At 41.5% G+C, this 17718-nt stretch overlaps 1 protein-coding gene across 5 annotated transcripts in view; it reads right to left on the bottom strand.

Moving 5' to 3' along the window:
• Positions 1–229: 229 nt before the first annotated feature.
• PLD1 (phospholipase D1) overlaps positions 230–17718 on the bottom strand; it is a 193483-nt gene continuing 175994 nt past the window's right edge. For all 5 annotated transcript variants that reach the window (XM_078069248.1, XM_078069241.1, XM_078069240.1 and 2 more), the window contains 3 exons: positions 16407–16560; positions 7006–7123; positions 230–5391 (listed from right to left, as the gene is read on the bottom strand). In XM_078069248.1, coding sequence (XP_077925374.1) covers positions 5167–5391; positions 7006–7123; positions 16407–16560 — 497 coding nt within the window. In that variant the 3' untranslated portion in view covers positions 230–5166. The remainder of the gene's footprint in view (positions 5392–7005; positions 7124–16406; positions 16561–17718) is intronic.

The raw sequence follows: 17718 nt of genomic DNA, 5'->3' as shown, positions 1-17718 counted from the left end.
AGAAATTTGCCGCCTCACTCTATCATCACACCTCACGGGGGACAGAGGCCTGGGAGTAGCAGAGGATGCTGAGACTCTGAGGCTGACCCTCCTGGGGGCCCACGACTGGGGTGTAGGGCAGGGTATCCACAGATACACAGTGCTGTCTCAAGGTCAGACATGTAGCACTCTGGCTCTCAAGACCCCGGTGCAGAATGAGGAATCTGGTTTTCAAATAAAGGGACGCTGCTGATTTCACACTTTTAATTATTTAATTAATGAATATTTACATTTTAAAAAAGCAGTTAAGGAACCAGGCACAGAGAGCACTGATTGTGAGGCAGAGAATGGATACATGGATCATTTCCAATGCTTCACGGATGGAAAGTTCACAGGAAACTGAGTCTCCTGAGTTCACAGTTCTCATTCTGAATACAAAGCCTTCAGCCTATCCATCCTCATTTTTTTTTTTTTTTAACACTTTAGTTACAAACATTGTCAACCATGTATACTTATGAGTGCTCAGCCGGGAGAAGCCTGCTTTAGCTGACAACATCTCTTTCCAGAGCCAAAACCATGTGATTTTATTCCTGAAAGGACTCGACCTTGTTCTTAGAATAAATCCATTGTAGAATGTTGGGCTCTGGGATAAGGAGACTTGAAAACCTTGTTAGGGAAGAGAACAGAACTCATCCAACTCTGTTTGGTGGAGGTACTCTGTCTGGACATTCTCTGCTCTCTCTACAGGACGGACCAGTAGGCTTTTCTTAAAAGATGGTGAATATTTTAGAATTTGCAGATCATTTGGTCACCAATGCATGTAAATGAATGGACATGGCTGTGTTTAAATAAAACTTTATTTACAAAAACAAGAGGCCCAGCCTTGGTGTGCCAAGTGCTGCAGTAGAGGTGAGGCTAGGAGTCTGAGTTCTGTCCAGAATATCAAAATATTCTGAACGGATGTTCACTGCCAAGTGTTTGTTTTTTTGTGTCAGTGACGTGCTCCAACTGCAGTACTTCGGTATGAAGTTTTAGAGTGGTTTAGGAGAATATCAGTACCTTTGGCCCAGAAGAATCCAAGTAGATCTACATTAGGAGGGCATGATGTTCTATTTCTTTGTGTCAAGCAGAAGTAGGGTGACATTCACTTATGTGCATTTATTAAGAATAAATTGAACAATTATAGCAGCTTGGGGAAAGAGCAAGTAAGCCTTCATTTTGGTTGGATTGCCATCCTAGTCTCTCACTTTACAACTTCCAAATGATCAGCGTGACAAATTTTCATTTACCTTATGTTTGACTATGGTTTGTAAGTTAAAAATTTAAAATAGTATAAAGGAAAAATAACCTATAAGAAATTAAGTCATAAGACATTCGGTTCCTTTAATGAATGCTTCCAGTCTCAAGTCAAAGTCGGCACTATCTCACATGTGAACTAAATGCCATTAGGAATCATTTTATAGTACCTGCCCACCCCCCTAAGAATAATGCGAATTCACTGACTTTTCGCCTGCAACTTTCTGAGAGCTGCTGCTGAATTCCTTTTCTAGTGCATTTCTAGATTCAAGAATTTCTCAAGGCCCATCCATTTTAAACCTCCAAACTGCCAGTAGTAATTGGCCTCAGAGGATCTTCCAGGGAAATAAAAATGTATTCCTAAGCACACTTAAAGTCCTTTAGCATTTGCTCATTTTATACAAGAGAGAGAGGGATGAGGAGACATGAAGGATCCTCTTTGCCCCTGCTGTAGAGGGTGACAGACATCAGAAAACTCTCAAGTGCCATATCAGATCAGGGATGTTAACAAGACGATTACCTCTATTAAAAAATAATATTTTGTCCAGTCACTTAAAAGGGTAAGTTAAATGGAATATTTGTTGTAGAGGCCTCATTTTGGTTTTTTTTGTTGTTGTTTGTTGTTTGTTTGTTTTTTTTCAGAAACCCTTTCCTTGTCCTCTAAAATGGTTTACATTAGAAGGAGGTGCTCTGCTTGGGGACTGAGGCTGAAGGAATAAGGGGTGAGGAGATGCAGGAAGAAGGGCAGGTTCTTCTTGAGGACTATACAAATCTGGTCTGCCCCTAGGCTGGCATCTGCAGAAAGGCTTCTGCACCTGCTGTTTACATCATTCACGGTACATTACAATTTCCCAAGTTAGTACACAAGAGATGAACTGCTCATGTTTTTGACTACCTAGAGATGAAATTTTCTTCCAAAGGCGCTACTAAAAGAAAGCCAGTATTTTGTTTTACCATATGCCACTCAACTACCTAACGACAGCCTCTCCAGGCCTCTGCACAGGTGATGCCTTAGAGTTGAGAATGAAGAACCCCCCAAGGAAGGGCGAGTCACGGAGTGGACACTTGGCACAGAGCAAACGCCTGCACCAGATCTGCTATGTTGAGCATCCTCCAGCGTCTAAGCTTGGACAATCCGAACAGTTTGAGTGGCTATTCTACCTTCTACCATTTTGTATAATTACAGAGTTCTTCCTTCTTGAAAATAAAAATGACTACAGAGATAATCAGATTATGGGGTACAGCATTTAGAGTCATTTCGGAAGATTACAGTCGATTTAAAACGTGGGGCAGATTCATTACAGCTTTTCAAGGCTTTGAATCTTTTGCATTTTCAAGTTGATACCAGATATTGCAATGTTAAAGATAAGTTATTTGAACTTCCATTATTAGGTGGTAGTGGTGTCAGAATGATGGCTAATTAGGTCACACAGTACACCTCGTGTCCACACCCCCTGTGACTTTCGCAGAATGCTGCCCTACGGAAGCTGCTATTGCAGATAGGCAATTATTGCACAGAATCTTCCAGAAAATCCACCCACCCAAGTAAAGCTGGTAGCCTCTCATCTTTGCAGAACAATATCTTGCCTTTGAGAAGATGCAGTAGAAAGGAAACTGGCCCCAGAAACCAACAGTAAGATTTCTTGCCTGAGATTCCGTAAGTTTGGCATTTCATGAGCTCGCCCCTCCACCTTGTTTATTCACCCACCAAGCAGTTACTGAGCACCTCCACTGTGCCAGCACTGTTCCAGGCTCGGAGGATACACTATGAACAAAACACAGCAAAGTCCCTGCCCCGTGGAGCTTACATTCAAGCAGGGGGAGACAGATGAACCCTTAAGTACACGATATCACGGTGTTCAAAACGGCTTAGAGGTATCCTGTCTGAAATCTGTTTACTGCCTCTCCTCACTTGCAGACAATGACCACGTCAAGGGAGAGGCCACGAATGAACCACAGCAATTTCACTGGTCCTGCCTCCACCATCTCTTAGATGGGTGAACTCAAGTGAGTCCTTCAACCAACCTGGGCCTCAGTTTCTGAGGAGAGGCTGGATTAAGTGACTTGTTTTTTATGAGAAGGGGACTTTTTAGGCTTTTCTTTTTCATGGTGTTAGGAGAGCATTTTGCACAAAATCAAAAGCCAGTGCATTGACTGTTCTACAGTTGAAAAAACATGTAAAAGTAAACCATAAGAAATCCTTAGGTATTCCACGCCCACTCAACTCTCTAAATGCCAATCTAAACTTCAGAAATAGCAAATGTCTTACTTACAGCTGCTATAGAATGAAGTCATTTTACCATCTTCAGCCATCCGAGAAATTCTTTATTCATAAAGCATAGTCCCACCTCATTCGTGAAATGTTCTCTAGCTGTGACATCCTCTCCTGAGTGTGACACTCTTTCCTACTCACCCAGATTATTGACTTTATACTCCTGTTTAACCTCTTCCTAGCTCCATGAAAACAAGGATTGGGTCCTCGCTTTTTCTGAAGAACGACTCCAATGAGATTCTGTCCCGATAATCCATACATGTGTGATCAATGCACCTACATCATGTTTTATGGGCACAGGCCTTTTGGGAACCCACATCAGCTCTTCAGGCTGGAAGAATAGTTCTGCTTAGTAACATTAGAGCTGGGGTGTACCAAAGGGAATACTACTATTCACAAAGGAAACATGGGTTTCCAGAACAATTCATAGACTAGGACAATGTGAATTAATGAAGATCCTAAACTCTTTGGAAGGCTGGTGGAATGTTAAGGCATATTTAATAGTACAAGTTAAGTAGCAAGTATATTGCAATCAATTAATTTTTCTTAAAGAAGGTAACATAGCTGAGAGCTGAATGTCAAATAAGGTCAGGCTTCTACTTATTAATTTGGTAGGAGTTATGAAGCCTCCGGTTCTCTTGAAAGACAAATTTCATTCACTGGTTTGATTTTTCAAATGGAGAAACTCAAATTTCATTCAATCCAGCAGCTAAGGGTGATAGGAAATTTTCCAGGACTATAAGGAATCTTCTTTTCTTGTCTGGATCAGATCCCCATGGCCACCTTGGAGGCTTCCGAAGGCTGCGTGCTCTCAGTTTTATCAGCTGCTGTGTAATGAAATATCTTACACGTGTTTTCAAATTTGATCAGGTGGGCCCTATCAAAAGACCATATCTTGTCATTGCCTTCGGAGGCAAAGTAAAATCTCTGCCTCAATAACCAAATTTACTTCCTTCCTATTGCTCTGTGGTGTTAAGATCTATAGTCTCGACATTATCAGAAGCACCCAACTTGGGCTGCTATGTACATAACGTCTACCCTGTCCTTTCAGTCACTGAAAAGGGATAAGGACCACATCCTTGCTTGGGTGAACACTCCTACGTCAGGACCAGATGGGCAGGGGCATCTCCCTGCCACCCTGAAGCACCTGGGAGCAGCATCATGACATCTTCTAGGAATAAACAATGTCTCAAACCATGTCTGTATGTACTATGAAGTGAGGGCAGGTCCAGCAGTCATCAGCTGCATTAATGAGGGTCAGAGAAAAATAAGGAGGGTTCGACAATTTCTGGCAACCTAGATCACAGGCACAGGTAAATTCTTGTTAGCAAAGGAAATGCATTTTGGTGTACACCATGGAATCTGTTGTTGAGCATATAGCTACCAATAAGAAGACAGTCCCTTTTTCACAAGGATAAGCAGGAGGAGTTAGAAAGCCCACCTGATGTTCAGTGTCCTTCTATCAGGACTGCAGCCCTGCCCAGCCAATCCAGAGGGTCCCTGGGGTGGATCCCAGCATGCATCAGGGCTGCCTGCAGCTGTGAGGATCTCCCTAAAGTCACTGTGCACAGCGTACTTTTCAAGGTGGAAGTCCTTGGAGCTGCAAATGAATATCACCCTTAAGTCCAAACCTCTGTGGGCACTATGGCTTCTTTGGTTCCAACGGAAGGCAGTAGGCTTTCTTCAGACAGGAAATAAAAGGGGAACTGCACTAAGAACCCACGGATCTTCTTCAGTTCTTCCTCAGCTCTAATAGGATCTTCCCTTGCTAAGATGGGCTTGGTTATAAAGTCTCTCAATTGAATTAAATTGTGTACTTCATCATTGGGAAGGCACCGGAACACCTGATTAAAACACAAATAGGAAGAAACTAGGTCATAAGTTTAAAAGAAAAGATACCCCTTTACGGAAAATATGCATTCTGACAGACAAAATCTTTGCTAGTTTTATGCCACAGCACAGACCTGATTGAAGAGTTGTTTCTCTTATTTGCTACCAAGAGATGACTAGATTTGCTTCCATCAAAAAAAAAAAAAAATCATAGATCCTTCTATCTGATCTACACGAGTCATTGACTTCAGGATAAAGTCAAGCTAGTGGTATGGGAATTCCACCGATGTTAGTCCACATTCAGGTTAGGATTTTGGATTATAATTCCCCAAATTTCACTGGAGGTTCTGGTCTAAGAGGAAAATTGCAGATTACATTGTCTCTAACTTTTCATTTTCAAAAATGTTCGTATCTGTACCTTTACTTGAAGTTATCAGTTGTACACTTATTTTGCTAACTGAAAATGAGCTTCCCATAGCAGAATACTGCCCTCCTAAATACTTCAGCATGTATTAAGAATACGGATGTGCCTATATAACCACGATAGCATTCTCACACCTCAGAAAATCCATTCCAAATCATTTACGATAATGGTCCATATTCGGATTTATCCTATGTTCCCAAAATGTTTTTTATAGCTGCTATCTACCCCGCCTCCATGAGGATCCAAAAAAGGCTGTGCACTGCATTTTTAAAATTACATTTTAAAAGACTCCATGCATATGACCTATTTGGTCGTGGCCTTGAGTCCTCAGTATGAAATAAGGCTATGTCAACTGTCATGTTTCATTAGGAATGATGAATTCTCCGGGCTGGAAGGCACCCCAGCAGTCATGAAGAACACCAACACACTCTTACCCAATTTCTGATAGATGGTCAGCAGATCTCAGCTTGAAGATTTTCTATGACAGAAAGCTGGCTACTTCATGAAGTAACTTGTTCCCCTGTTGGACAACTCTTAACTCTGGTGCATTCTTTATTATAACCCGTGGATAGAACTTACCAAAAGATACACTTGGCCTCCCTAACATATGGAGCTGGTTTTAAAACACCTTTCCAAAATTAGAGCTGCCCAACAAAGGACGTGTTTCATTATTAGTAAGTTCCATCATAAGGATGGACGGCATTTACTATGCTATGTGTTAAATACATTTAAAAGACTATTCTTTATTTTCATAACTACCCCAGTGAATATTCCTCCCAGTTTATAGGAGAAGAGAGGAGGGCTCAGAAAGTCAAATCACTACATACAAAGTTCTATCACCAGCAACTGGATGAGCTGGGTTGAACCCAGGTCTGACTCATTTTTGGATCTCATCTGCCTCTTTTCTCTTTATCACTAGACACATCCAAAGGCTGGGTAACCACCTTCTAAGGATGCTCATGATAGGATCCCAGAGTCAGATGAGAGATCAGAATGCAACTAACGGCTCTGCTAAACCATAATCCATGATACTTTTTGACTCTGTTTTTTAATGTCTACAAAGAGGTATTTTATTACAACTTGGAAGTGTACTGGTTTTTTACACTCATTAAGAATACTCTGTACCAATAATATGCAGTAATAATGGTGTGCTTTGGTGATGTGATTCAATTAAAAAAGGTGGGGGGTGATATGCAAACCTCACCTTATCATAAATTGTAGCATTTCGAGCTGCCGTTGCAACCCACACCTCCTTGAAGAATTTGTCACTCACTGGATCCTGAATGTTTTCACTTGGGTCAGAAAGATAGCCAAGGACAACCCTGAAATACAAATACCCTCCAAAATGAGTAACTTAGATAAAGAAGTTTGCTGCAGGCATTGTTTCTAATGATAATGTACTTCATTATGTTACCATTCATGTAACCCAACCACAGAAGTCCTTTTTTTTTTTTTTTAAGAAAATCAGAGGAAGCCATTAAAACTGTGTGTGTATAAAACCTTAGTTGCAAAACAAAACAAAACAAAACAAATCTAAGCTGTTACGATGTTTGGAAGTTTTAACTATTGGATAGACAGAAAGACCTGAATTTAGTTCCAAGAAAGTCCTGGCAATTTGGCCTAAGGGGTGAGAACCTTGGAGGATAGGGTTACATTCAAAACATGGGCCAGGGGGCGCCTGGGTGGCTCAGTCGGTTGGGCATCTGACTCTGGATTTTGGCTTAGGTCATGACCTCAGGGTCCTGGGATTAAGCCCTGTGTCAGGCTCCACGCTCAGTGGAGAGTCCCCTTGGGGATTCTTTCTCTCCCTCTCCCTTTGCCTCTCCTTCTGCTCTCTCTCTCTCTCAAATAAATCTTTAAAAACACACACACACACACAAAACTCATGGGCCAGCAAATGGGCGAAGTCCTTTCCAAGAACTGTCTCAGTAAATCCTCAACAATCTTATAAAGAAGCAACTATTATTATCTCCAGTTTACAAATAAGGGAACTAAGGCACAGAGAGATTAAGTAACTTGTTCAAGGTCTCAACCAGGATGAAATATCCCTTTCTCCTCCCTCTCCCCCATTTCTCTCCCTTTCTTCCTCCCTCTTACCTTCCCTCCCTCCCTTCCTTCTCTTGGGCCAAGAACTATGTCAAACTCTAGGGTACAGAAATGAATACAAAAGACATGGAGCTTCCTTGGGTAATTAAATTTGATGGGTAAGATCAACAATGAATAAATAATCATCCTCAAAAAGAATGAAGTATTGTGATAAATACTGGGTGCGCTTTAAAAGTATGAGATGAGAGTAGTCAGGGAGCCTTCCCCCACCCTTCCTGTTTGCCTGACCCCACCTACCATCTTTCAGCATTCAGTGCAAGGCTTCCCCTTGATTCATGGCTCCCCCTTCTCCCATCTCCCATTTTTCTGTCTCAGTCCTCAGAGACTTGAACATTCTTCTTTTGCTCCCCCTCTGTACTTCATATATGCTTTGTTTTATCAGAACATCTACAATACTTCACTCACTTTTTGTTTTTAATAGGCTTATGTCCCCCATCTAGCAGGTTAATTCTTCAAGAGAACATGACCTGGCTACTCTCATACCCCCAGAGTGCCTGGCAAAAAAAGAAGCCACATACTAGATGTTGTCTGACATCATATACAAACAGCAGACTGGAAACAACAAGAAATTCTTAAGCAAAGCAAGGTAAGTTTTAGAGGTCATATACGATAAAAACCCTTGTACTTATAGAAGGCCTTGGAGTTAAATAAAAAACATTTCAACCTCAATCCTGTGAGGTACATGGCACACGATTCCCATTTTGCAGATGGGAAGCTAAAATTTGGAGACACACTACTAACAAAGCTAGATTTCAAACGGAGTCTAAAGCCCTTTCTCACATGCCTGATAGGTTCAAAGAAGATCAAAAAGGTTTATGTTACACTGAAGGCAGAAGTGAGGAAATCGGTCTTAGAACGACTTTGGCTTTTATGCTAAGTGAAACTGGGACATATTGCAGACACTGGAGCAGACAAGTGATAGGAGCTGACTTACATAGGAAAATACGGCGACTGTACTGAGAACAGAATGTGTGGGGCAAGGGCTGTAACAGGGAGACCACTCAGGAGCTCCTGCAGTAACGTGAGTGAGAGATGATGATGGCTTGGGCAGTGGAGGGGAAGGTGGAGCCAACAGGTTGTACTGACAGAGTAGGTGTACGATGTGAGAAGAAGTGAGGCATCAAGGATGACAACGGGGGTTTTGGAGTGAGCAACTAAAAGAATATGGGTGCCATTGGGTGACATGGGGAATTCTGTTGGTAGAGCCAGTTTGTGTCAAGAAGACCAGAAATTCAGTGTTGAACCTATTGAGACTTTCATTAAACATTCACAGGGTAATGCAAAGTAGGCAGCTGGAGAAATGAATCTGGAGTTGAGGAGAGGGGGCCTGGCTGGAGTATAAATTTGAGAATTGTGTGTGTGTGTGTGTGTATATATATATATTCATAAAGCCATGGGACTTTAACTGGTGTACCAAAGGAGTGAGTTTAGACAGAGAAGAGGACCCGATGTGCCTCAGTGGGAAGGAAGAAGAGGAATAGCCATCGAACGTGGAGAAAAGCAAGGGTGTTGTATCCTGGAACCACGCGAAGTTCACCAAGGAGAACTGTGTCAAATTCAGATGAGAAGGGACCACTGGATTCAAGAGTGTGGAGGTCCTTCTATTGTTACCCTCTCTGTATTTAAATAAATGTGGATTGACGTCATCGTTCTTAATGGTTGCAAAATTTCCCATCATGTGAAATTTCTTTAACCAAGTATTTTATTATGACCTCTTGGATGGTTTCCAGTTTTTCATTATTCTGAACAATTTTACAATGAACATAATTTATTCATCATGCATAATACTTTGTGAATTTACAGGACTCTTTCACCAGGAAAAATTTTAGAGTTAAAATTTCCTTCAAGAAAGGCTGTTCCAACACAGACGCTGTAACCGTGCCTGTTCTCCCTAGTCATCCCCAACATGATTAATTCCTGAAAAAGCTCAGCCATTTTTACAAGGATAAAAGGACATCTCATTTTAGTTTTAGTCTGCACTTTACCCACTACCTAAAAATTCTTTAAAATGAGTGGATTTGGCACCATGGGCTCACTTAGGATTTTTTAGAGTTTTATAACCTGAAAATTTTATTTCCACTTCAAATAATGTCTCCTTCAGACTACAGAAGAATAACTTTTAAAATGGATTTAAGGATGGTGTTTGCACACAGATGCTGGCTGCTCATTAAGACCTAATGCAGGGGCGCCTGGGTGGCTCAGTCGTTATGCGTCTGCCTTCGGCTCAGGTCATGATCCCAGGGTCCTGGGATCGAGCCCCGCATCGGGCTCCCTGCTCGGCGGGAGCCTGCTTCTCCGTCTCCCACTCCCCCTGCTTGTGTTCTCTCTCTCACTGTCTCTCTCTCTGTCAAATAAATAAATAAAATCTTTAAGAAAAAAAGACCTAATGCAAAATCTGCGGCAAATCTGAAGGACCATGCAAGTTATGACAATACATCAATTAAAACAATACCTTTGATGGGGATCAGGTCTAACCAGCTGAAAACTTAGCAAAAAGAACACTTCTGTAACTTTGCTTTTAATTTAAAAACAAGAGGTGACACAATGTGTCCACCAAATTATAAGTTAGGAGCAAATTATAAGTTAAGTCTACAACAGGTAATTTTTAGTAATAAATTACTTTCCCTGTCAGTTTTCTCATGTTAAAATGCAGAGTAAAATGAAATTCTCTGGATCTTCTTTTGGGGACTAAGGTGAGGGAAAACTCATCTGATTTAATGTAGGTGTGTATAATGGGAATTATTTACTCGTTCATTGTTTATGCATCGGTGGAACAGGAGAAAAACTGCAGAAAATAGTTCCTGGTCTTTCCATTCCTCATGTCTATTGCTTAACATGATTCTGAGCTCTACTTGGGTGGATAATGGTTTCTGCTGAGGGATGGTTAGATCTGTACAGTTGGATAATTTTCCAGGACTTAATAATGAACTGTTCGGCACATAGTTGCGACATTCAGTGCAGTATCCTGATGTTGACTCTATTTAGAATTGATTTCACATTGAAATGTGTCTCTCTATTTCTATTCAAAAATAACCCATATGGAAAATGGATTGAAGCTGCATTTTTTTTTCTAGTGAGAAAATGGCTGTATCCTAGGCCCCGATATTATCTTTGATAACATTTCCTAATAAAATCAACATGAGGTTTTTTTGTGGTGCTTTTTAATATATTAGCTGTGTTTGCCATTGGGGCAAAGTGAAAAATGATTGTTCGCGAACAAACGCCTCTTTAAGAAAGTTTGAAAATTGTCAGTAAAATAAAAGCACCTAAGAATATGCTTAGCCTGAAATGTATAAGATCAGCATAAAAAAGTTAAAATAAAACTCTAAAGATTCCTGAAGAGCAACGCCCACATTAATGAAAACCCTAGAGCTTTATTAAAGAAAAATTCAAAAAGAATTTGAATACATTGAAGCCTATACTTTGTTCAAGAGGATGACTCAACATTACAGATATGTTAATTCTTTTTATATTAATCTACAAATCTACTGTAATTTCAACAACAATAACAAAAAAAAATGGAGAACATGAATAAATAATTCTAAAGTTCATGTGGAAGAGTGAATGTTTAAGAGTAGCCAAGATTATTCTGCCAAAGAATATTGATTTGGGAAGTGGGGTGGCAAGAAGCAGTAAATAAAGCACACAGACACAAGGATTAAAGCGGTGTCACACTGGGATGCAAGTAAGCAGATTATAATACACCTGATGGAGAGACTAGAGATGAGTGAGGATATATAGCAATGCGGTGTATCATAAGGAGGCATTGCATGTTAAGCAAAGAGTACTGCACATCATTCAGTTCTGGATCAACTGGTAGGCTGTGTGGGGGAGGGGGAATGTTAGAGTCCCTACACCTCATTTCTTACATTAAAATAAATTGCAGATGTTAAATGTAAAAAGCAGTATCAAATAAGTACTAGAAGAAAATACAGTATTTGATCTTGGGTTGGGGAAACTATACTAAGCATGCAAGAAAAGGAGGCAAAAAACCTGGATAGATTTGATTAATAAGATTTTGAGTTTCCCCCAAATACTCTAAATATGATTCAAAGGCAATTGACAAATCACATTTGGAACCAGTGTGACAAAAGAATTAGCCTCGTAGATACTTAAATTACTTATAAATCATTCAAAGAAAGGGAAACATTCCAACAAAATGGACAAAAGACATGAACAGGCCAGGTAATTTCTAAAAGAACAATTACAAGAACAATATGGCTAACAAACACATTTTTTTGAACCCTCAAAAATGCAAATTAATGAAATTCCATTTGAAATCCAACAAATTGGCAAAGATTAAATAAAATAATAGAACTCAGTGCTGGTAAAGACAGGAGGAATAAGCCCTTGAAAGCACTACTAGCAAGACAGCAAGAAGTCAGAGGGTAAAGGAAGCAGCACACTGCCTTGGATTAGAAATTCCATAGTTAGGATTTAGCTAAGGAAACAATTAAGAAGGTAAATAAGATGCTATCTACAAATATATCAACTTATTTATTTTAAAGATTTTATTTTTAAGTAATCTCTACAGCCAACATGGGGCTTGAACTCTCAACCCCAAGATCAAGAGTCTGCTCCACTGGCTGAGCCAGCCAGGCATCCCCATATCCACTTTTTTATATCCATGAAAAACCTGACTATCAGTGAGGTATTGGTTAAAGGAGTTATAGCATACTCACATGATGTAATACAATGCAGCCATTAAATGTTATAGAAGAATACTTAATGACACAAAACTATGTAACATTATTTAAATAATAAAGAACTTCCTAGGACTGCAAGCTCCTAATTATGTTTTAAAAAAGAAATACAGTATAGTAATATATATGTACTGACCAAAGGGGAATGATAGACAGCAAATGTTAAAGCTGCTAGCTCTGGGCAGTGGGATTACAGATGAATTTAATTTTCTTATTGCTTAACTGTATTTGCCAAATTTTCTACCACAAAAATAGGTTGTAATCAGAACCACCTACACCTTTATCATTATTATATATTTAGAAAGTTATAAAGGACATCTCTGACTGTACTGCGTGTTTAAATGAAGATTACACAATGGGACTTAAAAATATGAAGGAGAATAAATGTGAAGAGGCCACAGAACCAGAACCAATGACCAGTGATCATTTCTTTGCCACTCCTGGCCTCCAGCAGTTGAACAAAAATGGTGCCGACTATACGGATTCTCCCTTGGCACCTACATTCTGCACTCCTGGTTTGGAAATTCCTTCTACAAAGAACAGTATAGCTTTGGGGTCCACAAATTATCAATTATCAAAAACAAATAGTTCATCAAATGATTTAGAAATGAAAGACTGTACATCATTAGTTTTAAATTCAGACAGGTGTTTTGAGAGTTTCGCGGATCCCTCTTCTCCTGTAATTTCTTCTTATGAGAATCTGTTGAGAACATCTACACCTCCAGAACTGACTACCATTCCAGAAGATATTCTCCAGATTTTATCAAAATACAACTCAAACCTAGCAACTCCAGTAGCAGTGAAAGCCGTGCCACCCAGCAAAGCGTTCCTCATTAAATACGAAGGACCGAACATCCGAGGTGTTGGCAACAAAGCAAATTGGTGAAGAAATTCTAGTGGATCCACCCATTGTAGAAACTGAACAGAAAGATGAAAGCAGAGCTGGACTTACTTTGTTATTCACATTGCCCTACATCTTCCCCGTTTTAAAAACCCACCCATATTAAAGACAAACATGGACACTGGTGTCATAATGTGGATTTTTTTTTTTGTTTTGTTTTGTTTTTTAAGTAGGCTCCATGCCCAGTGTGGGGCTTGAACTCATGACCCTGAGAACAAGAGTGGCCTGCTCTACTGACTGAGCCAGCCTGGCGCCCCTGTTATAATATGCTGTTTATTGAGATTTGATTTAGTTTAACCTCGGTCTTACAGTTTTCAAAGATCATTACTATTTCATTGATTTCACATTGACCCTGCCTAATCTGACAGAATGGCTGAGTAATATTAGGAAGCAGGGTAAATAATTTAAAATTTTTAAATGTTACTCAGGCAAGGCCGCCCTGATCTTAAGGTGGCATTGCTGTCAGCTGGAGCTGGGCTTCTCCCGATTCTGGCTCTGCCCCGGTCCTGTCTCCTCTCACAACTGTCCCAGAGCCTTTCACACCACTTATTTCAGCAGTGCTTTTAAGACTGTCGTCTACAAATGGCAGCTTAAATAACTTGAGGAAAAGGGAGGAATCTGCAGGTCTGGGTAGCTGTACCGCAGAAGGTCTCAGTTGGAAACAGGGACTCACCTGTCAGGCTGTGGGTTTTTCTTGTTTTCACTCCCTGCTTTTTACTTCATGTCAGTTTTATCCTCTCAGATCAGCTCTTTCCATCACATGGCTGATGATCTCTCCAAGCGCCCTCTCCAGCTTGACCACCCAGCAGACCCTGAGCCTCCATCTGGAAGGTTCTGATGACTCTTCCTGGGCCTGGTGCCCTTCTATGGATTGTCACCTGAGTGCGCAGGAGGCAGGAGACCCTTACCTCTCGAGCCCTCCGATAGCTTCAGGCTGCCCTGTCCATCGAGTCCAGGATTCTTCCCATTTAAGTATAAGTGGGAAGTAGTTCTAAGTTCATGCAAGTAATGTTGGTGAACTCCAGATTACAGCCAAAGGGAAAATAAGGACCTAGCCTATTGCAGAGACCAATTAAAAATTTGCAAAGAAACAGTTTGCAAGTATCACGACAAGGCGCTTCAAAGGCTTTGGTTTGGGAAATTTGATGCAGTAAAGACTACCCTCTTTTGGGACACCTGGGTGGCTCAGTCGGTTAAGCATCTGCCTTCAGCTCAGGTCATGATCCCAGGGTTCTGGGATCGAGCCCCGCATTGGGCTCCTTGCTCAGCGGGGAGCCTGCTTCTCCCTCTGCCTGCTGTTCCCCCTGCTTGTGCTCTAACAAATGAATAAATAAAATCTTTAAAAAAAAAAGCTCACTGCTTTAAAGAGAATACTTAAGTTCTCACGAAACCGAAAAGACTGGTTTACACAAAGAAATATTTGCTTCCTCATAGATGCTGCAGTAGGCAATCAGTGGGCTGATTAACAGGGTACTAATTTTAATCTCTTCCCCACTAAACAAAACAAATTAACACTAGAAGCTAATTGAAATATCAATGGTTTGGAAAAAAAAGTCTTACTGGCAAAACAATTAGTAACGACGGCAATAAATACAGCCATAAGAACCGTGAGGAAGTACTGACAGTCAGGTTTTGAAGGATGGACTTGCCGAGCTCCTGGGGCAGAGAGAGCAGAATGACCCCTCTCTGGAATGGAAGGAACTGAAGCTTATCTTGCTTCTCAAAAGCTGGAGCCTGGGCGGCTAGATAGGAGGGAAATGGCGGCCAGCATTTGCAGGGAGTGGAGTACCCACGAGGCGCCTACCTGCCAGTGAACCCATGTCCAAGCTCTACCATTCACGCCAACAGGGTTAAAACAACGGTGCTGTGAAGCATTTTGTGCTGCTTCACCTTTCCCCAAATAGCTTAAAGCGTCGTCAGGACCGATTGTTGCATCTCACTGTGGAGGCCACAGGGAAAACCCATCCCTGGGGGATGCAGCTCTAGAATCATGGACTGGGGGGCTCACTGCGAAGGCCGAGGCGTAGGACAGTGCTCGGGGTGTTCCATGCACCATGAGCAAAGTGACAGGATCGGGGCTAGATTCTAGAAGGATCACTCTGACCACCGAGACTAGATTACAGGGCCTGGGGTGGGGCCAGTTAGAGCCCAGCCCCGGAAAGTTCTCAGAAACATTAAGGGAATGAAGGACTCATTTAGGGCCCCCCCAGCCCTTGCTGCTCCACCCAGTGTTCTCTCAGCTTGAGCAGAGATCAGTGTAGAACTCACATCTTCTTGGAGAAGATCAAGAATCTTTTGTGTCTGGGGCTGAAGTTTCCAAACTTCACCATCAGCAGTCATTGGCACCCTCCTTTAATACCTTCTCTTACATCCTTGTATTATTGGGACTATAATTTTAAAAAATGGACTCACTTTAAAAAACTTAAATAGGGGTGACTGAGTGGCTCAGTTGGTTAAGTGCCCAACTCTTGGTTTTGGCTCAGGTTGTGATCTTGGGGTCGTGGGATTGAGCCCCCAGTCAGGCTCCACACCCAGCATGGAGTCTGCTTGAGATTTTCTCTCTCCTGCTCCCTCTGTCCCTCCCCCCACTCACTCTCTCTTTAAAATCAATAAAATCTTAAAAACACAGACACTAGCGGGGTTGACCTGGCCTGGCCCTAAATCAATGAGTAAATTTAAAATGCTATTTTTCTTGATTACACATAAAAATAATAAAAATGATTAAAATAGAAAATATGCCCCACGGAAAGTCATTTTGCACTACTGGTGATTTGCATCCCATACTCTGGGAGACGCCGTTTTAGACAAAGAAGAACCTAGGGATGACATGTGTGCTCAGGGCGGGAAACCACGCAGTGAAACCACGTGAGAGGGACACAGCTCTGGGGCGCCCACCTGAAGCACTGCAGCCGAAGTCCCTGGGCGAAGCGGCCAGCCTGGTATTCCTCTCCATCCATCACTGAAGGGACCGTCTCCGTGTCCTGCACAATGACAGCCACTTCACTGTCACGCTTTCCCAGCATGCTTCGGTCGTTTATGTTGGCAGAGCCTGTAACAGGAAACAGCGACGTGGAACAATCTTCTCGGCAAAGCACTGTCGGTTGCCCACCCCGCTCAATTCTTCCTTGCTAAGAAAACCTTAATTTTGTTCAGCTTATCAACAGATGCTGAGTTTTGGGAAGGGGAGGTCCCCCTAACCCAGGCATACGTCTTGAGCAGTCTAAGCCAGCTATGGTAATTTTGTGACTTTTACCCATGACTGGCTTAGGAATGGGCACTTGACATCATTGTAGCCAGTGTGACATGAAGAAAAGTCTGCTGGGGGCTTCTGAAAAAGTCTAACTCCTTATAAACAGACACCAGACTGGGATGCCGTCTCTTCCAGCCTTTTGATATTTTGGTTTGGATGTTGGATGAGGCCATGATTCCAGGAGCTGCTGCAGCCATTTTGTAACCACTAGGGGACAAGCAGACCAGTTGAAGACAGCAGAGCAGAAAAAAGAAAGACCCTGCGTCTTCAAGTCATTGAACTTGCCAACTTTCTTACCTGCTGGTATGTGAAATAATACATTTTCCTTATTGTTTCACATACTTTTAGCTGAATTTTCCATCTGGTGGCTCAAAGGATTCTAACTGATATAATCATTAAGCACACAAAGAAAAGACACACCGGTTCAATTTGGTCAGCTTTTAGACTTACTCTGCGGAGTCTAATGACTTAACTCATGGCCATATAATTATGAATGTCAAAACCCCAGAGTAGCTTCACAATCAAGAGTCCACTCTCAAATACGGATTAGCATTAGTGGCTTTGGTTTTTACATTCTCTTGCCTCACTTGTGTGGCATGCCAACAGCTTCTGTATCAACTTCCTTCCATTCTATTTTTAAATCCAAACGAGCTGAGAATGTTGACTTTCACATGTGAAGGGCAAGTATTTTAATATTAGCTCAACCTGTGTTTTCTCCACTCTGCTGTGTATTCAGAAACCTCAGCACGTTTTTCTGCATTCATTTTTTGAATTCATGCTTTTGGATTCATGCCTTTGAATCCTTGAGGTGTCCTACGAACTACAGAAGGAACCCGGCTCTTTTTTCTTCCTCTTCCCCTAGTTACACATTCCACTGCTTCGGCAGAAGGGTTGGACTGAACAGGAGCAAGAGGTGACCCTCTGGGATGGAGACAGTCAGGGTGTAAGGTGATAGTA

The sequence above is a fragment of the Halichoerus grypus genome, chromosome 1 (genome assembly GCF_964656455.1).
Source record: "Halichoerus grypus chromosome 1, mHalGry1.hap1.1, whole genome shotgun sequence".
Classification (NCBI taxonomy): Eukaryota; Metazoa; Chordata; class Mammalia; order Carnivora; family Phocidae; genus Halichoerus; species Halichoerus grypus.
This window is presented reverse-complemented; position numbering and strand designations above follow the sequence as displayed.